Below are 24,546 nucleotides of genomic sequence, written 5' to 3'. Positions count from 1 at the left end.
ACACCAGGCCCTCTCTGCAGTTCAGCCCCCCTTTCTGCCTTTCCATTGAAATGCAGTGAGAAGAAAGGAACAAAGCTTGGATACAGAGCACTCGTCTCCGGGGGTCTTATGTAAACTGAATGCAGGAGAAGGAGACAGGAAGTGCTCCCACAGCCCTCTTACTCAAAGGTAGAAGTTGCACTTTAGTGTTCATTTTTAGGTTTGCATGGTGTCGGTGCTTTGCATGGCTGCTGTGCGAGTGGGTGCAAGCCGTTCTGCACGCAACTCGGTTCGATCTCAGTACGCTTACTTGATGCGTTCTTTTAAGAACCTTATTCCACTTCTGTGGAAAAGCAGTTTGAAGTGTTCACTGGATCTGACCCCGAGTTTGACGGGTAGGCTGTTGATGTGTACTGTACTGTATAAATGACTTGCTATTTTAGCAAATGTTTATAAATAGTTTCTCTGGTGCCGAAAGCCAACGAGAGAGCGGAGTAGTTCTAGTAAAAGGTCAGGACAGTCTTTTGCGGAGGAATTTGTAGCACTGCGTGTCCTCTCCTGCTCTGTCTTGCTCTCTCTCCCCTCCTTTCCTCCCCTTTTCCCTTTTTTCTTTTAATATGCCACTGAATTGCTGCACAGTGAGATCACTGTTAATAGGGAACCCCCATCCCCCCCACCCACCCACCCCTTTGCAAATCAAAACAAGATCTGCTGGGAAACACTGAGGAACACACACAGTAAATGCATTGGTAGCCTCTGACTGGAGGGGAGGGGGTACACAAGATGGATCACCCCCTTCTACTGGCGTAGACTGGTTAACAGGCTGTGCAGTTTGCACACTCACATATGTAACATTAGACCCTAGCAGCACCCCCAGTTAAAATACTGGAAGGAAATGATCTCTGACTCATATGCCGTCCGCTCCCTAGTCGTACATACCAGTGAAAACATTCTGATCTCAACACACAAGATGGTTCCCTGAGATCTCACTGGTGTAAGAGAATAAGAAAGTCGAAAGCGAGGACATGTCTTTCTTTCTGTGCTTTTGTCACCTGTCTGAAAAACTGATAAAGAACTGAATGCTCTTTGTGTTTCACTTTTGGAAAAATCTGTCAGTCAGGCAGGTTATTTTTCTATGGAACAGTGCTCCATGTAAGCATCGGTTTGAATGAAGAACATGAACTTCCCCACCACATGCAAATTCCCTCTCTTCTACTTAAGGCTGATATCCATTTCTGTTGATTTTTCATTTCCATTTCTACTGGAGACAGTTCCCAAATAGCTCAAAGTAGTTCACCCTGACTTAAGAGCATGCTATCCAGGCCTGTGCTTGACAGTCTCTCTCTCGCTCTCTCTCTCTTTCTTTCTTTCTCTCCCTCTCTCTCTCTCTCTCTCTCTCTCTCTCTCTCTCTCTCTCTCTCTCTCTCTCTCTCTCTCTCTCTCTCTCTCTCTCTCTCTCTCTCTCTCTCTCTCTCTCTCTCTCTCTCTCTCTCTCTCTCTAAGAGGTTTTGTTGCTATGGAAAGCTCTTGGTCAAAGCCTGTTGTGTAACCAGATACAAGGGCTCTCTCTTGCTTCTAAGTCCACATGCACGTCAACCTAAGAGTCCATTTTGCAACTGTATACCCATTGTGTCTGATGAGAAAATGCTGCTCTTGTGCAGTTATGAGTGTGATTGGGTGTAATCACACTCGTGTGAAATAACATTTTTTCACCATTTTTTTTTGTTTGACGTGTGAATTTTTGACAGTGATTTTTGATGTGTGTGAGGCTTGAAGCAAACCACATTATGAGATATTCTTCTAGATGTTCTTCCAGAACCAACCAGAAAGACTATCCATAGTCTAGACATGTAAAAGCGTACATCAGTTTTCAAGAGACAGACTGACAGCAGTTTTAGACTAATTACTAACATGTGCCTTCCTTGTGTGTTTTGCAGTTAGCCAAAACTTTTATTGATGAGTTGATTTCTGCGATCTTTCCAGAATTCAAAACGACTGGGTTGAAACATTTTTGTTCCATATTCCATTTATTATTATTAATGTATACATCAATCATGATGGTTAATTCAGTGCATAAAATCTCATTGCATTTAGTAAGCAACACAAGAGCAGAGTTTGTATAGGATCTACAGATGATTGTCACAAGTAACAATGGTCATTTTGTGAGTGATATTACCATTTGAACTGCTACTACTTCAAGGTTGCTCCCACAGAACAACTCATTTTTCTTTTGTCTCTTGTGTTCCCTCTTGTCATCCCGCAGTGCCAGAACATATCAAGTCCGGTTGAAAAGCCAGCCTCAAAAGTCTGCCAACACCCTTTCCCCTTCCTCGCCTCCCCGTCCCATTCCTCCGAAGCGGTGGCGGTGGCGGCAGTACCCCTGCACCCAGCGCCATCAGCAATGCCAACAGGGCCTGAGTGCTCAGCCTCAGCCTGCCCCGCGCCCAGCCTAGCTACTCGCTCCTCCTTCGGCAATCTCGGCCAGGCCTCGGTCAGCAGCCGTAGCTGCAGCAGCAATAGCTTCCACCACTGCTGTTGAAGCAGCAATCAAAAGGGGGGGAAAGGGGTGCAGCCTCGTCGCGATCCACACCACACCACCCCGCTGCCACCCTGGGAACTCAAGTGCAGCTCACCTCCATCCATCTAGGGGTCGCGATCACTAGCAAGGGGGCTCCACTGAATCACCAAGCTGCCAACAGCCACCTCTCAGGTAACCACACTCTCTCTCTCTCTCTCTCTCTCACACACACACACACTTTCATTCTCTCTCGCTCTACTTTTGACTCCCACTCTGAGACTGTATGTCACCAAATGCAGTAATAAGATCCGAGCCCTGAGCATTTCTTCTCTATCTGACTTTGCCAGTGTATGAGTTCAGACCAGAGCAGGGTTAGGCAGGGCTGTCTGTCTTTTGAATCCTAATTGGTTAATAGGACGGTAGTGAAAATTGAGTTGCCGGAGGAGCGGGGGGAGGGGCTCCGCACAGACCCTTCCCTCAGACCATCTGTTGTCGAGATTCTGAAAATGTAAATCAAGCAAAAGTTAGAACTCCAGAAAGCAACACTTTGTCGGAAGATTTCAAGCACTCCATTTTAGGTTTATTATAGCATGTTGTGAATCTCCTGCAATGTATGCACAGATTCTAGGTTTGAGGAACATTAGAACATGGTGCATGTCGTCAATTACTGTAAAAAAGCTGCCAGCCTGCCTCTTAAAAGCTGATGTATGTTTTCATACCCCTAGAATGTGGCAGCCTCTGTGGTTCGTTCTGGCAGAACACCTCATTATGTGGTTTACCATGAGCTTATATGCATAGGATTTTTGTGTTTCTGGTTAGTGTTGAAACTACTAAATCATATTTTAAGTAGACCCTTTTCATGCAAAGACTATTCAGACATTAAAAAAGGTGGTAGAGTTTATGACTGATCCACTGGCTCTAGCCATTAATGTGTGTGTGATAAGAATTTAGATGACGATGACTGGGTGACCTGATGATGCTCTCATTATCTGTAAAGATGTTTTACCAGACAGAATTGCTTGTAAAGAACCAATCATATTGGCCTGTAGGAGATATATATTTGTGCTTGTGATCTATTTGTTTTTTCCTTTCTCTTTTCGTTATTTCAGTTCATAGGTCATTTATATATTTTTTTACACAGCTTTGAGGTCCAAACCTTTTATAGAGAGGAGAGGCCATGTTTCTCCGTCATGCAGTCAGGTCATTCCAGTCCTCTTGGTCCTTCATAGGATCTCTCATGGTGTTGCTCTTTTGTTTTCGTAGGCATGGCTCCCATTCGGGACTCGGTCAGCCACTCCCCTAACCAAACAGGTGACTCTATTCTTCTCACCCACTCACTGGCTCCTCTGGTGTGCCCATTCTGTGCATTGTGGGATTTGTAGTTTTCCTGGGCTTTGTTGCTTGTGTGATGTATGCCAGGTGATGGGTGGGGTGCAGTGCTGTGCTGCTCACCTTGTCTGTGCCTCATTTAGTGTCTCCTCCATCAAACAGCTCTGGTGTGTACAAATTCACTAACATGTGCGGACAGGCTTGAATACTTCTGGATGTCTTGCTGTCACAACCTTCTATGCTTGACTGACTGCGATCTTTTGTCTTGTGCAACCTAAAGGGTTGTTTGTCAACTTTTTCTGTCAATTACGAATATTATTGTGTGCTTGAAACTGTATCTCATGTACAGTATGCAATTTTAGTAGTCATTCTTCTGCATTATTGTGTCCTATGAGTCTAAGTATAATATTCCCTGGTAGTCGGTTGAAGTGAGTTTTCATTGAAAGGCCAACCTGACACTCCCTCCGTGCCATGTTCTGTGTCAAGTAAGGACAGAGGGATGCAGCTGCAGCCAGTTGTAAAGATCACGTGGTGTATCATGCCATGCACGGCATTTTAAGTTAAACGATGCTTTTTTCCCCCCAGTAGAGTAGTGCAAGTATCTTATTAGCCTCTTGTAATATAAAACATGTTGCGTTGTTCTTCGCAGTTTTCAAATCTGCAGCTAGCAAAGTTATAGTTTTGTTTTTGTCGTGTTCGCTGCCAGCGACTGCAAGCTGAAATCGAGATTGGGTTTGATCTAATTACATTCTCCAGATTTGGGGCGAAAAAAGGACCTCTTTTAGGAAGGTCTGGGCTCCTTTGTGTCATGGCACGTCTGATTCAGAGAGCGCTCAGACTTGGCAAGAGGACCGTTCTCTGGGGAGCTTGGCAGCCATCTTGGAGTGCGATTTGAAAGAGCAAGGGCAGACTAGCTGAAATAAGGACAATTTTGTTTTCTTCCTTCCTCGAACAAGAGTATGAGATGGTCTGTGAGGAGAAAAATAGAGAAGTTGGCTGCACTGTCAAGGACTCATTGCATTGCTACGGGTGTGGGAGCGGGGAAAGCTCGGTCTGTGTGTAGCCTAGGCATTGAAATTTGGTGGGAAATCCGATGGTCAAAACAAAAGAGCAAACCAAACCCCCATCCCTTCCCCACACTTATTCGGCATAGCTTTCTAGCCTTGCGTTAGCTGCCTCTCTTTCCGAGCTTTTGGCATGTAGCAGGCTCATGCTGCTGCTACAAAATGGTGGCAGCTGCGCCTGTGTTGGAGCCAGGCTGGGGCGAGACGGTGCTCGGCAGGGACTCGCGCAGCCTGTGGTCAGCCGAGCTCTTAATGTGCACTAATCCGTAAACAAATAGGAGCCCCCTAAACAAAGCACAGGAATATAATGTGTGTAATACGCGACCAGGGCTGTATTTCATACCCATGTCATTTCATTGCTTTGTCTGTGTGTTTGTGTGTGTGTGTGTGAACTAGTTTGTGGTGTTCATATAGGATAGTCAGTCTCATAATGATTGGTTGAATTGTATGTGGTGTTGGTGTAAATGTATAATTGTGCCTTTCTATTAGCATGGCAATAGTCTGTGTAATATGTTTAGTCTGTTTAATGTGTTTAATGCTTTTGATGTTGAGCACAGTTTCCATTAAGTTTTTTGCCTCTGTATGTTTCATTGTTATATCATATAGCATAGGCTATGGTATACATGTTGTATATGGCGTTGGAAGACCTGTTCACTGACGCATCATATTTCTGTTTCCTCATTTCCACCCCTCTTGTAATCTGCAGGTTTGGATCACACTGGCTTGGATTCCCAGTATGAAAATTCTCCTTGGAGTTCTGGCAGCGACTCGAACAGCAACTGGGGAAAAGTCATTGTAGAGGGTTGTGACAAGGGACAGTGGCCCTCCATCACTGGCAGTGACCCAGAGTTAGCCTCAGAATGTATGGACGCTGACTCTGCCTCCAGCTCTGGGTCGGAGAAAAACCTTAGTATAATGGCTTCTGGAAACACTGGCAGTGACAGCAACGGCAATAGACAAGGCAGCAACGGTCAGAGCTCCCCATTTATGGTTGCAAATGGCAGCAATAACGTTGGCAATGGGAGTGTCAAGGGGCCTTGGGGCGTTTCCAATGGCCCGATGCTAAGCACATGCCAAGGCTCAGGAGAGAACCCTGGTGGCAAGCTGGCTGAAAACAGCCATGGTAAATTAAATGCATGGGGTACCCAAGGTCCCTCAACCAATGGAGGTATAAATCCAAGCACTTTGAACCCAAATGCCAACCATGGTGCCTGGCCTGTTCTGCAGAACACTGGGCCTAACCCCCTCGGGAATGGTGGCACCAACACACAACGAAGCACCGTAGGTCATATGCCCAGCCTTCAGAGTAGTATTAACTCTCCGATGTCCTGGGGGACCCTGCAGGACAGCATGGCCGAGTCCGACGTCAACGGTACAAGCAAGCTTCCAAGTGGGCAGCCTCAAAACCTTAACACTGAAATGAATGGACCAAATAACACTACTAACACGTTGACCTCTAGTTTACCAAACTCTACAGGTTCAGTGCAGATGAGTGAGCAGTCCGCGGGGCACCGAGCCTGGCCTGTGAGCTCAGGGGGCTCCCCGCAGCTCCCCATGCCCTCTCCCGTCTCCAACGGCACTTCCATTTCTCAGCAGCAGCAGCATGGCAACGGCGGCGAAGGAACGAACGGCGGGTCGTACGGTACGTCGTGGGGAGCTCCGCCCGGCACTACTTATTCCGGAGACAAATGCCCCGCGCCCAAAGGCCCAGCCGCGGGTGACACTGTGAATGCAACTCTAATGCAGCCGGGGGCCAACGGCTCGGTCTCTGCCAACACCAATGCTCCCTTCAAGAATAATATCGGCAGCAACGGGCTAGCCAGTCGCGGTGGGGGCTGGGATTCGGCCCCCGCCTCCGGCCCGCAAGACCTCTCCGCCTGGGGGACGGGTAATAACGGCATGGGCCCCGCCAGCATCCCCAGGCCCTGGGGCAGTGTGTCTTCGTCCTCCTCTTCTTCCTCCTCCTCCTCTTCTTCAAACACTGGCACTAAGGTCCCCAACGGGGAGTGGAACCCACTGCCCGGCAACAATCAGCATTCCAATGACGGCACAAACGGGGGCAGGAAGGGAACAAACGGCTGGAAGTCCCTGGAGGATGACGCTCTGGGGTTGGGAGTTGGCGGCAGCGGCGGCGGAAGCAGTGGTCAGGCCTCTCAGAGCAGCACATGGAACAAGTCCACGGGCAGTGAGGGCAGCGGCGAGAGCTCCTGCGGCCGTGGTGAGCGGAGCGGCAGCAGTGGTAACCGCAGGAGGGTCAACCCGCCGGGCCCCATCACCACGCCGCTGACCCGGGCGGACGTGGACCCCCGCGTCCTGTCCAACACTGGCTGGGGTCAGACGCCAGTCCGGCAGAACACTGCCTGGGACGTCTCCAGCACAGAGAAGAAGCCGGTCCCGGACATGTCCGGCTGGGGCACCGCTGCCCCGCAGCAGACGTCCAGCTCCGGTGGAGGATGGGGAGACGGGCCCGGCAACAACAACCACAATAACAACGATGGATCCACCATGTCAGGGTGGGGCGATCCAAAGCCATCCTCTGGATGGGGTGACTCCAAAGGCCAGAGCGGGCAGTCTGGAGGCTGGGAGGACAGTTCGAACAAATGGGGTGGCAGCAAGGACAAGCCCTCTTCTTCATCCACCTGGAACAACGCCCCCAAGACCAAGCAGGGCTGGGGCACCACCTCCAGCGGAGAAAGCTGGAGCGCCGGTGGCGGCGATGACGGCGGGTCGCGCGGAAACCACTGGGGTGAGCCCCAGAAGACCAGCACGGGAACCTGGGAACGGGACAGTGACGGCGACCGTTCCGGCTCAGGCTGGAACGACAGGGGTCGCAGCAGCACCAGCAGCAACACCTGGGGCGGCAACGGTGCCGGCAACACCCCTGACCAGAATGGCCCGGCTAGCAGTGGCTGGGGAGAACCCCAGAAACCCAGCACTCAGAACCAAGGCTGGGGAGCCGAGCCCCCCAAACCCAGCCACGCCTGCAGCGCCCCTGAATGGGGCAAGCCGCCGCAGGATGCCAACAGTGGATCCTTCCGTGGAGCCCCCAATTCCCAGACGGGCGGCCCTGGCTCCAACAAAGCCACTGGTTGGCTGGGAGGCCCCATCCCCACTCTCCAGAAGGACGAACACTCCACTGGTTGGGAAGAGCCTTCCCCTGAGTCCATCAGGCGCCGTAGGGAGATCGACGACGGCACAACAGCATGGGGAGACCCCCACAAATACAACTATGGCAGTATGAACATGTGGAATAAGAACATGGCTGCAGATCAGGCCATGGAGGGACCCCCGCCCCCGCCCCAGCAGCAGCAGCAGCAGCCCCCACCGCAGCCCCAACCTCAGCCACCTCAGGTCCCAACCAACATGGCTCCCAAGGAGAAGACTTGCAGCTCAGGTGGGTGTGGAGAAGCTTAGTTTAGTTCAGTCAAAGTCCTTTTAGGCAAGTTCCCCCGCTTGGCGGCCATTTTGCAACGCACTTTGTGCAGTTATCGGGCAGCTATTTTCCTATTCAAGTGAATGGGGAGGCATACAGGAAGGGGCAGGATATGTGTAAAGACTACTGCCAGAGACTTTCTAATGAGGAGACACAGCACTCAAAACATCCTCCATAGAAATGCATTTGTTACGCCAATATGGCAGTTGTCTACACATCACACCCCTTCCGCGGCAAAACGTTGATATTGTGAATACATTGAGCCAATAATGTGGTGTGTTGTGAAGACATCGTGCCAATCATGTGTTGGGATCTCGCCGCTGGAGCAAGATTGGTGTCGTGAAGCCTTGCGCACGCGCATTTCTGCCGAAATAGATGCCCGATAAGTGCCCAAAAAGAGTTGCAATATGGCCGCCGAGTGGAGGGACTTGCTTAAAAGGACTTTGCTACTGCCATATTGGCGTTACGAACCAACCCCATGCATTTCTATGGAGGATTCTTTTAGTGCGTTGTCTCCTCATTAGAAAGTCTCTGGTTAAGTTCAGTTTTTCAGTTATACCACCAGACTAGGAGTCCATTCAGAAGAGAAATACAACACAAACACGATACAAAAAGTGCCTTAAAATAAAAGCATTGCCTTTTCTCATAAAAGACAATTATACCCGTTTTTCCCCACAGGGATGGCTGTATTGTACAGCAATAAACTTAGGGTTTAATGGCAGCATGACCATGACTTTATCGTTCATTCTCATTTCCTTGTTTGGAATTATTCCCCTATAATTTAAAATTGAAAGCCAGACAAACTCTTGTGCTAGTATAAACAGCCTGAAAAGTGAAACTTTTTCACCCCTGCTTTGAACACTGGCATATAAAGGCTCTTTTATCCCTTCTGACGTCTTAATGTAATGCGGTTAGCAGAAGTCTTAGCATGTTTTTTTTTCTGTTGCCACTGGTTCTTGGTCAACAAATGTCCCGGGGTCAGTGTGGGTTTGGCATGAGATGAACCAATCTGATGGCAAAAAAAGAGTCTAGGGTTACATGGCCGCTGATGCTGCAGTCATATGGTAGCAACTTGATCATTGGGGACACACATGAACAAGGCTATTTTTATAAAGAAGAATCCTGAGCATGTGTCGATTGGTGAAAGTGCAAAATGCCCCGTGGTCAGATATACGGAGGCGTAAGGGTACAACATCAGAGTAAACACGGCTTACATAAGGCTTATCTAAACTGGGCCACAGAGGGGTGCATACTGAACTGGAAAAATGCAACGATTTCAGTATATATTTTTTTTTTACCAGTATTTGCATTAAATACGATTCAGTTATTTTACGCTAGGGATGCACGATATATCGGCGGCCGATATATTATTGGCCGATAAGTGAAAAAATGAAAATATTATCGGTCCGATAACAGAATTCTGGCCGATAATTTGCGCCGATATTTTTTTAAAGTCCTAATTTAGGCCTACATAAGGTCCGCCTGGCTACACTGAGCTACTTGAGCTTGGTTGGCTATACTTTTTCCTCAATATAATGTCAGCGGTGTGAATGTGTTTCACCACTCTAACAAAATCTGTGGATATGCGTTCATTTGGGAATCTGTGCATCTCAAAATCCTCTTGTGAATGATCCGCCATTTAACCTTAACAGAGCGGAGCTCAGCCCTATCTAGAGCCGTCTTGTGCTGGTGTGTTTGCAATTTACCGCGCTGGTCGGGGAAACAAATAAACAAACTCGTTAGTGGGAGGAGTACATAAGTAGGCCTAGTTCTAAGTTGTGTTTTAGTATTATATTTGCATTACTTTAGCTTGGGTTTTGTATTATTACCTAGAAATACGCTAACCATTCGTGCTTCAGTTCCAGACAGGTCACCATAATAAGTTATTAAAACCTTCGGGGCTAACGCCTTTCATTTCTGCTGCAGCAGGTTGTGCGCAACAGAGTAGACGGACATAAGATACAGTCTGAGAAGTTTCCCTCACAAACTCTGATTTGGTCGCTATACTGTAGCTTATTCCAAGCTGAGCCGTTTATGAGCGTTTTAGTCCTGAATGAAAACGATTAAAACTCTAGCCACTCACTCGCAATTCACTGACGTCAGTTTCACTTAAAGGAGCCACACATACTGTAGGGCTAGGCTACTGTTATGTTGTTGACTGCCGTACTATTATGAGGAAATTAATAGAGGACTATTAGTGAGTTCTGTCCATCATTTGGTGGTAGGTAAAATTACTGCAATAAAATTAATAAAAATTAATCACTTTTTAGAAAATAAATAGTATAGAGTAATATTATCGGTTATCATATCGGTATCGGCCACAACAAACCAATAAATATCGGTTATCGTTATCGGCACTAAAATTCCATATCGGTGCATCTCTATTTTACGCTGAACAAATCAACATGGGCTACTTCATGGAACGTAATCAATATATTTGGTCAGTTTATAGGAGTCCATTTTTGTTGATTTTGTCCAAATATATCGTCATTTTCAATCTGATGTTTTGTCAATACCAGTTTATGTACAAATATCTGCAATTTTGCTGCTGTGTTCACTGCTCACCATTACCACTGACTCTTCAGGTTGGGGAGAGACGTACAGTGCGCCACAGAAGATGGAGTCCTCCACGTGGGGCGAGCCGTCTGGACCGCCGGTCTCTGTGGACAACGGCACCTCAGCCTGGGGCAAACCCATGGACACGGGGTCCGGTTGGGAGGATCCAAGCAGAGATGGTTCTGGAAACATGGGCTGGGGCAACTCCTCCATGGGCCAGCAGCCTCCGCACAAGACTGGTGAGCGCCTACACACACACACACACACAAACAGTGTAAGTACACACATGGACCCACACACGGACTATATATATATATATATATATATATATATATATATATATATATATATATATATATATATATATATATATATATATATATATATATATATATATATATATATATACACACACACACAAACATGGACAGTATAAGAGAAATGCAGCCTTTGTGCAGTGTACTTCAAATGCCCCGCTGTCCACAGAGCTTTGACCCATTTATAGTTATTCTCTATATAGAGGTTGAGGTCTGTGTTGGAGGTCTTTCGTCATCCATGCTTGTATTGTGTTCTTTGACTCGTCTGAATTTGTGTTTGTGGTTGTGTTGTTGCAGTATCCAAACCTATGCAAGAGAACTGGTGTGGAGAAGAGATCCCCATGCAGGGTACGGGGATGCATTCAAACTGGGGGGAGGAGGAGGAGGAGGTGGAGATCGGTATGTGGAATAACAACACCTCACAGGAGGTCAACCAATCTGGAAACTGGTCCTACATGAAGAAGATGCCTCCAAAGGTAAGAAACACATTCACCACTACCATTTTGTTTTGACTAAATGCACATTTTGTGCAAGATGCACACAAATGTACAGACGTACAGTTCATAGTTTTTTATTTTTTTTTATTTAACAAATTTGGGTGCAATTTGTTTGTTCGTCACATCTTTTTCCAGATGCATAAAGGTGTTGGTAAGCAAGAAGATCCATGGATGGGTCCGTTTGTGAACAAATTCAACAATTCAATGAATTTCTCAGTAAGTATTGTTGCCCCTTCCAGTTACTTACAAGACCCTATTCAATATATTGTGTAAAACAATGCAATATCAGACCGAGCTGCATGTAGAATGGCCGAGGGACTCCGAAGGAGACTGCTAAATAAGCTGACATTGCTTTGTCTGTTTCCCTGCAGAGAGAATCTGAAGAATCTCACAAGAGCAATAAGATGGACATGTCTGGTGGTGAGTTTTTGTCCATTCAGTAGTTTAATGGCCTAAATCAAAGGGCTCTTAATGCCACGGGTCAGTTGAGTGACTGTGCCATTGACCCTTTTGTGTTCCCATTGTGCAGGAATGATGACGGACAAGAGAATGGACGTTGACAAGCATGTTATGAACATGGGCGACTACGGCAAGAATGCTGCCTCTCGCCACCAGATCCACAAAGACTCCATGGACCGCAGTAGCTACTTTGATAAGGTCAGTGATACTGCATGGTGAAGCGCCACCCCCCTTTTTTTCCTGTGGTCTGCAGTCAGCTTCTGGCCCTGCTGGATGCTCAGGCTCCCCCTAGTGGACTGAATGCAGTCCTGCGTTTTTCTAGCACTTTCTTCCTGACTGGTGAATGGCCATTGTGAAATGGTGGAGCTCGCTGAGGGTGAAAGACAACTGCATGCGGTGATTTTTGAGTGCCTCAGCACTGTTTTGGGTGCCTCTATGGCACTTTCTGTGTGTCTCCTCTGCTCTTAGCTAAGCTGTTGCAGTCGTAGCTGTGGCATATGCTAACGTAGCTTTTCTTTTCCTCCTCCTCCTCCTCCCTCCCTTCCCTTTCTGTCTTGCTCCCTTTCCTCTCTGTCGATTATTTTTTTTTATCTTCTGGCTTCTTCGGGTCTTTTCCCCTGTTGGGTGACTACTGCTGTTGCTGCTGCTGCTGTTCCTGGCTCTGCTGCCTCTGCTGCTGTTCCTCCTGCTCTTCTCCCCTCTGCTTGCTCTGTGGTTGCCTGCCTGCCTGTCTGCCTGGCTGGCTGGCCAGCAGAACGCGCTTTCTGTGGCCTCTTATGACGCCAATGGGTCAGAAGAGCCCCCACATGATCCCAATCAGAACCCCAATTATTCCTCACCAAACAGCCAGACTAACTCTGGTCCTGGTCGACAGGTGAGTCAGTCCTGGCTGCTCCCGAGGATGGTCCGCCTGTGTGTCAATCTGTTTCCACCTTTCCATCCGCCAGTCTGTCCATCCTTGTGACTATTTGGTCCCATTTCAGTCTCCCACTAGAAATTAGTCCACCAATCAGCCCATATCATACCAAGCCTATGGAGCAGTTTTGTGGCATTCATGTTTTCCATTACTCAAATGTTGGCTCATCACGGCCACAACTTAAGGCTTAATTTAGGCGTGTAAGTGTGAATGTGTTGCGGTGGGGTAATAAACCCACTCAGCATTCTGACATTCCTCCTTTTTTTTTTTTTTTTAGTTGTGTGTGTCCACTCTGTCTTCTCGACCCCTCAGTGTCTAACCCCCTGTGCTCCTCTGTCCCCATACACAGAATGTAAACCCCATGTTTGGTGGTAGCAATGCAGCAGCACAAGGCCGGAGCTCCCAGCAGCCTTCAGCACAGCCTCTGAACTCTGCGCAGCCCAATCTCCGTACTCAAGTGCCTCCAAATCTACTGCCCTCTCAGGTGGGCCCCCATTACGCCTCCGAGCTCTCACTCAGTGTTGGGTTTCTAAACAAATGCAAGTCACAACACAAAGTGGTAGTAAACCTGTGGGATATCAGCTAGGTGCTGTCTGGACTTGCATGTTGTGATTCTAGATTTTTTACACAGGACTTCTCAAAGATGGTTTGGTCTCACTGATCTAAGCCTCCCATTCCTGTCTTATATTTCTCTGCACAGGTCCCTCCGTCTTTGAAGTACCCCCCTAATAATGGAAGTCTGAACCCCCTGTTCAACCCTCAGCAGGTTGCCATGCTCAACCAGTTGTCCCAACTGAACCAGCTGTCTCAACTCTCTCAGATCAACCAGTTGCAGGTAGGTCAAGCTGAATGTCTACAGACCATTCGGTTTACCCCTCAAAGAGAAAGACCAGTGGTTTGGATATTGCAGTAGGAATCATGCAACCACGATGCCTTTTGGAAATTAGGGTCCAGAATGAAGCAGACTACTCTGGGGTTTATGAATGAAGTATTTGTATTATGTATTTGTTTTGTTCCTGAGTTAATGAGTTGAATTGTTTCTCCCCATCCAGCGCCTCCTTCTCCAACAGCAACAGCAGAAGATGAATCCCAGGGCCATGCCAGTTGGTGGGCGTCAGCAGGAGCCACAGGTAAGGGCTGCTGAGTCTGGCCTTACCACCTCTTCTGCCCAGTCTCATCTGTACTAGCCAGTAAAATATTGTGCCCTTGCATTAAGTAAGCATGTCACATTTCTCACTTTGACCATCTCTGTTTCTCTCTGTCTCTCTCTTTTTTCTCTCTCTCTCTCTCTCTTTCTCTCTTTTTTTCAATCTCTCAGGGTCGCCCCCTGGGCCCCTCACCGCAGATGATCCAGCCGCCGCGCCACCTTGACCCCTCCCTGCTGAAGCAGCAGACCTCTCCGCAGCCTCTCTCCCTGCACCAGCCGGGCTTCAAGTCCTACCTGGACAGCCTAATATCCCAACAAAACGCATCAGACATGCAGAAAGAGCAGGCCAGCGCCATGAGCTCGTTCACTAATTTCCCTTTAGGTGGGTGTCCTCCCCATCCCCATTCCCGTCCCACGCTAAGCCAGGCTGAGTCTCTGTTGCACCAACACGCTGGCAAGCCCAACAACATGATGTTTGCCTCCGAGATGGCAGGCTGTACCCCCGCTGGCAGTAGTCAGACCCATAGCCTCCTTAGCCCAGCCCTGAGCAACGGTCACATGGGGCCGGGCTCACCCCTCCCATCCCGGTCCGGGAGGACCTTTGCCTGTCCTGAGAACAACACAATGTCAAGAGGTGAATAACCCCCCCCCCCCCCATTTTTGGTTTTGGTTTGTTTGCTTTTATTTGTTTTCCCGTACACTCATCTGTTTCGTGGCTATCACAAGGATATTTTTTGTTGTACGTGAATTGTCACAAAAGTGAAAGGATTGAATGGATGGGTGATAAATTGAAACGGCTGAGTTTAGGCCTCGTTCTGATTTAGCCCTCATCTATCAACCTATGTGCACCTTGAAATGTGTTAACATTGCTTTATTTTGTGTGCTTCCCTTTTCAGTGCAACTAGAAGTGCTGTGTGTCTAGGCTTTTATGTTGATGGCTTTTTTTCATCCTTGCAGTTTTTTTTTTTTTTAGTTGTGTGTGTCCACTCTGTCTTCTCGACCCCTCAGTGTCTAACCCCCTGTGCTCCTCTGTCCCCATACACAGAATGTAAACCCCATGTTTGGTGGTAGCAATGCAGCAGCACAAGGCCGGAGCTCCCAGCAGCCTTCAGCACAGCCTCTGAACTCTGCGCAGCCCAATCTCCGTACTCAAGTGCCTCCAAATCTACTGCCCTCTCAGGTGGGCCCCCATTACGCCTCCGAGCTCTCACTCAGTGTTGGGTTTCTAAACAAATGCAAGTCACAACACAAAGTGGTAGTAAACCTGTGGGATATCAGCTAGGTGCTGTCTGGACTTGCATGTTGTGATTCTAGATTTTTTACACAGGACTTCTCAAAGATGGTTTGGTCTCACTGATCTAAGCCTCCCATTCCTGTCTTATATTTCTCTGCACAGGTCCCTCCGTCTTTGAAGTACCCCCCTAATAATGGAAGTCTGAACCCCTGTTCAACCCTCAGCAGGTTGCCATGCTCAACCAGTTGTCCCAACTGAACCAGCTGTCTCAACTCTCTCAGATCAACCAGTTGCAGGTAGGTCAAGCTGAATGTCTACAGACCATTAGGTTTACCCCTCAAAAGAAAGACCAGTGGTTTGGATATTTTGCAGTAGGAATCATGCAACCACGATGCCTTTTGGAAATTAGGGTCCAGAATGAAGCAGACTACTCTGGGGTTTATGAATGAAGTATTTGTATTATGTATTTGTTTTGTTCCTGAGTTAATGGGTTGAATTGTTTCTCCCCCATCCAGCCTCCTTCTCCCTTCAGCAACAGCAGAAGATGAATCCCAGGGCCATGCCAGTTGGTGAAGCGTCGGCAGGAGCCACAGGTGGGGCTGCTGAGTCTGGCCTACCACCTCTTCTGCCCAGTCTCATCTGTACTAGCCAGTAAAATATTGTGCCCTTGCATTAAGTAAGCATGTCACATTTTCTCACTTTGACCATCTCTGTTTCTCTCTGTCTCTCTCTTTTTTTCTCTCTCTCTCTCTTTCTCTTTTTTCAATCTCTCAGGGTTAAGCCCCCTGGGCCCCCACACGCCAGATGATCCAGCTTTGGCCAGCCTTGACCCCCTCCCTGCTGAAGCAGCAGACCTCTCCAAGCCTCTCTCCCTGCACCAGCCGGGCTTCCAAGTCCTACCTGGACAGCCTAATATCCCAACAAAGCATCAGACATGCAGAAAAAAAGCAGGCCAGCGCCATGAGCTGGTTCACTAATTTCCCTTTAGGTGGGTGTCCTCCCCCATCCCCATTCCGTCCCCCAGCTAAGCCAGGCTGAGTCTCTGTTGCACCAACCACGCTGGCAAGCCCAACAACATGATGTTTGCCTCGAGATGGCAGGCTGTGCCCCCCGCTGGCAGTAGTCAGACCCATAGCCTCCTTAGCCCAGCCCTGAGCAGCGGTCACATGGGGCGGGCTCACCCCTCCCATCCGGTCGGAGGGATTTGCCTGTCCTGAGAACAACACAATGTCAAGAGGTGAATAAGACCCCATTTTTTGGTTTTGGTTTGTTTGCTTTTATTTGTTTTTCCACGTACACTCATCTGTTTCGTGGCTATCACAAGGATATTTTTTGTTGTACGTGAATTGTCACAAAAGTGAAAGGATTGAATGGATGGGTGATAAATTGAAACGGCTGAGTTTAGGCCTCGTTCTGATTTAGCCCTCATCTATCAACCTATGTGCACCTTGAAATGTGTTAACATTGCTTTATTTTGTGTGCTTCCCCTTTTCAGTGCAACTAGAAGTGCTGTGTGTCTAGGCTTTATGTTGATGGCTTTTTCATCCTTGCAGTTTTTTTTTTAAGTAATGCCAGTTTCTTAAAGCTTTAAACAATTCAATGCAAATTCAACAAAAGCACATCTTTGTAAAGATGTTTTGAGTAACATTCCATATTTTTTTTTTTTCTGCTAATAGTCTTGGGGAATTGTTTTTGTCTAATCTATTTTAATGCCCTTCTCTTTTTCCCCCCTCCATTTTATTTATAGTTAATTTAAATAACTTATTGAAGTTATATGTATTTACAGATTGGCTTCTTTCCCTTTTCTCGTCTCATAGGTTTGACCTCGAATGTAAGCAATCTAGACATCGGCAGTGTTGGTTACAAAGAGCCCCAGTCCCGTCTGAAGAAATGGACTGCCATGGACATTTCCAACTCGCCACTTGATCAAAATCCCAGCAAACCTGGTGAGTTGAAGACCTAGAGGAAACTCCCAAAAAGGCTGCTGCCTTGCCAGACAAGCTTGTAAGAGTATATTTACACTATATCAGAGCTTGCTGATACTAACTTTTGGATATTTCTGCACACCGTAGCTTAAGATGTCTGTGTATTTGAATGAGTGGTGCTTTCTGCAGTGAGCTCAATGTGCTTTACACAAAGAATAGTAAATAAAAGCATCAATTATAGTAAATATTATTTGTTATTATTATTTATCCTGTGGTGAGCTCAAATGGTGTTTGTCCTTTGCGCAGGTGCTACGTCCTCTGGTTTGAGGCTTGAGGACTCCCCCTTTGGTCCGTATGACTTCATGAACGCCAGCAGCTCCCCCCTGAGTCCTCCTGGGTCGGTGGGGGATGGCTGGCCCAGCCGTGCCAAATCACCTCATGGTTCCAGCAACGTCAACTGGCCACCAGGTGAGTACCCAGACACACATCAGATACATTTTCGTCAGGCTGGAGACATTTTTATAGACAGAAGCCTATTTCGCAAACCTAAAAAAACCCTGATGTCTACCTGTATTTTGTCAAAAGTCCTTAGCTGTAATTAGACCAGTTGCAGTTGGCCATCTCTGGCGTTACACTGGCCATTTTTTGCATCACCAAGTTCTAACAAGTGTTTCATTATCCTTGGACAGAATTCCGACCTGGTGAGCCCTGGAAAGGATATCCAAACATTGACCCTGAAACTGACCCCTTCGTCACTCCTGGCAGTGTGATCAATAATCTCTCCATTAATACAGTGCGGGATGTTGATCACCTCAGGGACAGGAACAATGGTAGGCTATGTGTTTGTTTGTGTTCTTGTTATCCTACATTCAGGTCGGACAAGAGCTTTTAGAAATCCTCACTGAGCTCTCTGGATCAAGGCTCTGCTTGTGTGCCCTTTTAATGAATGGAGAAACCCAGACACTGAGCTCGGGTTGCATATGGTCGAACTTGCGCATACATATTGCATGCAAGTGCATAGTCCATTGCCTAGTTGTGTCCACGGTGCTGCTGTGATCATCTTGGACACAGATGAGTCATGGGGTTGTTTCTGTTTTTGATTTAGCTTTGTTTTGGTTCCTCAGGGCCATCCTCATCACTTAACACCACGCTGCCTTCAAATAGTGCCTGGTCATCCATTCGTGCCTCCAACCACAGTGGTTCCCTCAGCAGTACAGCACAAAGCACTTCAGGTTCGTTCCACCGCCTACAGCCGTCCTCACTTTACATGTTTGCATACATTCACTCATCCACCCAAGGCTGACTATTTATCAGCATATATTTCCCCCTCAGCATTGTTGTAAATTGTGTTCACGGCAATAAACCCACAAGAAATGTTTGTCTACTGTGTAATGAGGACTTTTTACCCTCCCTAATTTGTCTCTTCCTCCTCACAGCCAGAAACAGTGACTCCAAATGGTCCCCTGGTACGGTCACCAACACCTCTTTGGCTCATGAACTGTGGAAAGTTCCTCTCCCCCCTAAAGGCCTGTCCGCTCCGTCCCGCCCTCCTCCCGGCCTCACCGGCCAGAAGCCGCCGCCCTCGTCCTGGGAGAACAGCTCCCTCCGGCTGGCGGGCTGGTCTGGTTCTGAATCCAGATTCACTCCTGGTTAGTGTCCTGCCGTGTGTGTGTGTGTGTGAGAGACACTCGTAATTTGTGAGAATACTCAACTTGAGTTTCAGCCTATGTGGAATAACCTGGTTTAAGACCCTTGCAAAGTATTTGAACATTACCCAGGAAGATGTATTCAGATTTTTGCTGGATTGACATGAACCGAGTGCTGTCCATGTTATAACAATTAAAAACATGGTCACAGACTGTTCAACCTCCTTCCCTCTGGCAGACGATACAGGGCACTGTTTGCCAAAACTAGCCGACACAGACAGCTTCTTCCCCCAAGCAGTCACTCTGTTGAACACTCAGAAATAGTCCCCACCCTTACACTGAAAAAAGTCAATCAACACTGTTCTGCTCATCTACCTCATGATTACTTCAATAGTTACAATAGTGTTATTAATACATTATCATTGCACTGAACTGCCTTGCACTATATTTATTTTTAATCTTAAACCTCAGTCTATACTGATATTGCATCTTGCTTGTGCCTGTTGAGGGGTCCACGACCATGGCAACCTTGACAGGGACAACAAGGAAGCGATCATCCTTAGCTGCACCCCTGCCCCCACCAGCAACTACACTACCCCTATACCACCCAGAGTGTCTATACTTATTTATTTGCAAATGTACATACTGTATTTATTGTCATACATAGACATATTCTACTGCCTTCATTCTATTCTTACTGTTCTCTTTACTCCTTTTATGTTTTTATTTTTTTTATGCTTATATGTTAAGTGAGTGTTGTACTTTGAGAGCAAAGATTAACCGGAGTCAAATTCCTTGTTTGTGTACGCAAACCTGGCCAATAAAGCTGATTCTGATGTCCCCCCCCTTTTTTTTTTTTTTTTCAGGTCATGTTTTATTATGAATTTACTGCAATATTTTAATGTAATCACTGTTGGCATTTTACTCCATTTCCCCCCTCGTCTCTCCTCAGGCTCCAGCTGGGGTGATGGCAGCTCAGGGAGAACTAATTGGCTCGTTCTCAAAAATCTTACACCTCAGGTAAGAAGCTCAGGTCATTCATTTCATTAGGCATTGCATTACTCAAGTGCTGTTGGCAAGGCATCACCAACTTAAGTCCAAGATCCTTGCAGACTTGAGGTTTCAGTTTTTAGGTTTTTATTAGTCCAAAAAATAATTCAGTGGAAATGCATGGATTCCAGTTTCTTCCAGTAGCAGCAACTGGAATCCATGCATTTCCACTGAATTATTTTTGGAATCTGATCCCTTATCATACCTGTTCATTCTTACTCGTTGCTCGACTAATTGTGACTAAATTCAAGATGGCTGCAAACGCTAAACTTCGTGAAGATACTGTCTGTATAAATCGTCTTGTAAGTAAACTACCAGTGCTTTTTCAAAGTTATCAATGTCTCGTTTTAAATGTCAGGGCCCTCGGAAGTCTACCAATGAAGTGTGGAGATACATTGAGCCTCGTAAATGGGTGTAAAACCGTGATCTATTTGCATGGCTAGCCCGATGCCGAAGCACCACTATTGAAAAAGCTGTTGGTAGCATCGGCTAACTAGCGCCAGATTTTGGAGTGCAGGGGACAAGCCGAGATGGGCTATGAGACATACATTCACACTCGGTATCATGTTTCAATACACTTTAGGTCAATATCACACCGGAATTCTCCTTTAACTCATTGAATGCTAAGCTGTTTTCGGAAGCTTTGTCCTAGAGTGCCAGCAATCTAGACCATTGTTGATCGTTTAAAAGGTGAGACTTTAAGCTCTCAGTGGGTGCAAACCGTGTATTTCTACACGCCTCTGTTCTTGAGAAATCCCAAGCTAAACAGTGGCTAGTTTTCATCAAAATCGCTGTTTTTTTTCTAGAAATGTAGATTTCACGTCTTTCATGAAATATGAAGTGTTGCCTGTAAACTTTACGGGAAGTGATCAGCGCTCAAGGCATGGGAAGGAAAAACGTAATATTACGTTTTTGGCACTCAATGAGTTAAATGCTGAAATCGGTGGCAAGAGTTACAAAGTCTTTTGTGAAATCTTTTTTTCTTATGCACTTCTAGTAGCCTAGAAATCTAGATGCACCCTAGCGGCAGCAAATTAAATTGCTGCCAGGGCTAGTCTAGCAACTCTCCGTTGGCTTGTTAGCTTGAAAAAATTCACTTCTATCAGGCCAATCAAATCGTGTATAGAGTCGTTAGGCAGGCTTAACATAATGATTGATGGCAGAGTTGCAACAGTTTGGCTTGAATTCCCTGCTACTTGAAAACAAAGATGATGGATGTTGCTGTTGGCCAACAGTGTGACACGAGTTAAGCTTGTTTTAAGATGGCAAAAGTTTGAACTAGCCAACTAGCTCCGCTGGTGGGAAAACGCATGGGACTCGGCGCTGTCCTATTGTGTGCAGAGGGAATTTGAAAGGCAACCGATTATCCCGCCCCTCGGACTGAGCACTGCGAACGGTGAGTGCCCAGACCCTACATTTAAATGAGGGTCTGGCTCGTCAGGCTACACTTCTAGAACTGGCAAGGCAAATTCGTTGTCCATTCTGATATATCTACCACCTTATCATTTTGAGAGGCAAAATGTAACATACAGATATGCCCCATACAAAGCTTAAGGCACATTACCTCTTGTATAAAATGTGGAAGGCCAGTCTGAAGGGGTTGCATCATCTGTATCTCTATGTAACCTTTGCTCCCTCCTCCGGTGCAGATCGACGGATCCACCCTGCGCACTCTGTGCATGCAGCATGGCCCACTGATTACATTCCACCTGAACCTGCCCCACGGTAATGCTGTGGTCTGTTACAGCTCCAAGGAGGAGGCAGCCAAAGCTCAAAAGTCTCTGCACATGTAAGTACCCTCTAGGCTTCGCCTGTAAGTGCAAACGGAGAAGGGCTGGGGACTGAAGGAGTCTGAGACTGCAGTGTCTCTAGAGAGTCTGTTGAGTGTGCTTTTTGTTTAAGTCAAACTGCTTTTCACTTAAGAGTTGTGTCTGTTGAATGCATTATCTTGGTGAAGTGCTTATTAATGCAGATTTTAACAAATGTTACATTAATACATTGATACATTTGTATACATTACACACAATGTGTGTGTATACAATACATTTGAGAGAAACAAACCTTTTTTTGTGTATAGAAGTAATATCACATCTTGAAGTCGTGAAAAATAGGAGCAAAAACAAAAAGCGTTTACATTTTTGTTGTAAATTTCACCAGCAATTCTTACAGATATTTCTGCTCTCTGGTGGAGCTCATATGTGAAGTAGTAATCCAGTCTAGAAGACTAATCTTGAAGGTTGGGTCTCGTATATGGTACCTTCAGTGCCCCTACAAGTGAACCCCTCTCTCCAGTTCTACCCCAACCCTTGCCTCATGTCATGCCCCCTCCTCATCACACACCCCTGCCCTCTTCTCTCCTCCTCCTCTTCCTCCTCAGGTGCGTTTTAGGGAACACTACTATTCTTGCTGAGTTTGCTAGCGAAGAGGAAATCAACCGTTTCTTTGCACAAGGTCAGTCCATGACTGCCTCTCCTGGCTGGCAAACGACGCTGGGCTCATCCCAGAACCGCTTGGGCCCCAGCTCCATGGAGGGCTCGGCCCACCCCTTCCCACCCACCCGCACTGATCCGAATCACTGGAACGGCAGTGGCCTGGCAGGGTCCGCCGGGGGAGACCTCCACGCCTCCTCACTGTGGGGGGGGCCCAACTATTCCACTAGCCTGTGGGGAAGCCCCAGCGGCGGCGACGTGGCGCGAATCAGCAGCCCCTCACCCATCAGCTCCTTCCTACCTGTTGATCACCTCACAGGAAGTGGGGAGGCCATGTAGTAGTATGTTTCACCTTCTGACTTCGAAATGATAAAAACAAACAAAAATAAAATACAAAAAAAAATAGTCAAAAAAGCATACAAACAACCTAAATGAATAAATAACTGTGACCTCAGAGTTAGGAGTAGTTTTAAAGATAAAGAAAATCATTATCCTATGATCGAGACAGACGGGGAAAAAAAAGAGAAAAAATCAAACGGCACTCTCTTCACTTACAAAAAAAAAATATGGCGGGGTCGCCCTGTGGAAATAAGTTACGTTTTTTTCTTCTCTGCACATATGTCCACTTTGTTTTAGCCCAAAACATATCAGTTTGAATACTTGAATCATGCAGGCCAATACTATAATGTGAAAGGATGTATTTACACTTCCAGGTAGTGCTCTTCATACAGAAAAAAGCTTCAATTGAGCTCGTGTTTTATTCATCATGTTTATTTGAATTCCAATTCTTTTTATTTTCATTTTTATTATTTGCATTTGTTTGCTGACAATGTTGGAGTATGAGCTTTTTTTTTTTTTTTTAAACTTTGCACTGAATGTGGTTTTTCTCCGTATAATCTGCAATATCGAGGGGGCCGGCAGTTCCAGTGTAGTTGTTTACTCAAGGATGTTTTTAAAGTGTGCGCTCTACTATGCCTTGATGTACGCCTACCTTATTGTGGTATTGTGGAGTTCAAGATCAAGATATAAATGCTGACTTAGGATTATTTGATGATATTACAGAATTAAGTATTGCACCAATTTTGTGTTTTAAAACTAAAGAATCTAGCTCTGCAGTGTGTAAAAACTGTAGCCACAGCTGTGACTTGCAAACCCGACCTGCAAGCCAGGGGGAACAGCACTTTCAAATAGGCTTTCAATTTTGTTTTGGAGGTGCCACATCGCGCCCTCTTGTTTACAGACTTTTGAGGGGGAAAGTATGCTCATTCTTCCTTCATTGTAAAATAATAAGACAAAAAACAAAGAAAAAAAATCATAAAGAAAAAATACCAAAAAAAAAGTACAAAAAAATATAAAAAGTGACAAAAAAATGAACAAAAAAATATATTGAGGATGAAGACGAAGCTTTCTATCTCTGGGAATACTGATCAGTGTTTGGCCATGTTGTTGGTTATTTGACCTATTCCTCTTGTCTGCTAAATAACCAGCATGGTTCTCAGGAAATATAGCCAGTTTTCCCCTGTAGAAAATTTGTAGGAAAATCCAACTTCTAGCACTGAAAGTACTTATAGCTCTGTAAGTTTTTCTCTGCCAAATAACTGCTTTAAGCTGGAGATGTTCTACATACTGCTTTCAAAAAATATGCTGTCTTTTTAATAATGGGTGGATATGGTTTGCTGAATCACTATATTGTCCTATTTTCTTTCCCTCTTCCTATTGAGTGGCTCAATGTTCTCCTGCTCTGTGACTGTCAATGTAACTGTCAGACTTAAAAAGAAAAAGCAGAAATCTGTAACTATGCATCCTGTAGCCCTTGACACGGTCTACAGAATTGCTTTTTCTTTTGTCAGAAGAATTTTTGTATATTCTCAGTAATAGCAATTACCTTGTTTCCAATCTTTGTCATTGCCAGAGATGGTGTTCAAAACTTTTTTTTTTTTTTTTTTTTTTTTTTTTTTTGGGGTGGTATTTTTAACAGTGCAAAAGTCGTCCACATTTCATTGCCTTGATTCAAATTGTGTCCGAAGATGCAACAAGTCAAGTGGCT

At 46.2% G+C, this 24,546-nt stretch overlaps 1 protein-coding gene across 8 annotated transcripts in view; it reads left to right on the top strand.

Moving 5' to 3' along the window:
• Positions 1-23,802, top strand: part of LOC125296880 (trinucleotide repeat-containing gene 6A protein-like) — a 32,831-nt gene extending 9,029 nt beyond the window's left edge. For 2 of the 8 annotated variants that reach the window (XM_048246996.1, XM_048246997.1), the window contains exons 4-24: positions 2,243-2,689; positions 3,761-3,808; positions 5,597-8,284; positions 10,909-11,118; positions 11,494-11,672; positions 11,829-11,909; positions 12,065-12,113; positions 12,223-12,350; positions 12,907-13,026; positions 13,418-13,552; positions 13,769-13,903; positions 14,121-14,198; positions 14,387-14,849; positions 17,267-17,395; positions 17,681-17,842; positions 18,064-18,204; positions 18,499-18,606; positions 18,811-19,023; positions 19,973-20,040; positions 21,720-21,859; positions 22,448-23,802. In XM_048246996.1, the coding sequence (XP_048102953.1) occupies positions 3,763-3,808; positions 5,597-8,284; positions 10,909-11,118; positions 11,494-11,672; positions 11,829-11,909; positions 12,065-12,113; positions 12,223-12,350; positions 12,907-13,026; positions 13,418-13,552; positions 13,769-13,903; positions 14,121-14,198; positions 14,387-14,849; positions 17,267-17,395; positions 17,681-17,842; positions 18,064-18,204; positions 18,499-18,606; positions 18,811-19,023; positions 19,973-20,040; positions 21,720-21,859; positions 22,448-22,838 (5,664 nt within the window). In that variant the 5' untranslated portion in view covers positions 2,243-2,689; positions 3,761-3,762 and the 3' untranslated portion in view covers positions 22,839-23,802. Of the gene's footprint in view, positions 1-52; positions 169-1,916; positions 1,979-2,242; positions 2,690-3,760; positions 3,809-5,596; positions 8,285-10,908; positions 11,119-11,493; positions 11,673-11,828; positions 11,910-12,064; positions 12,114-12,222; positions 12,351-12,906; positions 13,027-13,417; positions 13,553-13,768; positions 13,904-14,120; positions 14,199-14,386; positions 14,850-17,266; positions 17,396-17,680; positions 17,843-18,063; positions 18,205-18,498; positions 18,607-18,810; positions 19,024-19,972; positions 20,041-21,719; positions 21,860-22,447 lie in introns of those variants that run through there. The other 6 variants (XM_048247000.1, XM_048246998.1, XM_048246999.1 and 3 more) reach the window with 6 other exon arrangements.
• The last annotated feature ends 744 nt before the right edge of the window (positions 23,803-24,546 follow it).

Source organism: Alosa alosa, chromosome 6 (genome assembly GCF_017589495.1).
Source record: "Alosa alosa isolate M-15738 ecotype Scorff River chromosome 6, AALO_Geno_1.1, whole genome shotgun sequence".
Classification (NCBI taxonomy): Eukaryota; Metazoa; Chordata; class Actinopteri; order Clupeiformes; family Clupeidae; genus Alosa; species Alosa alosa.
This window is presented reverse-complemented; position numbering and strand designations above follow the sequence as displayed.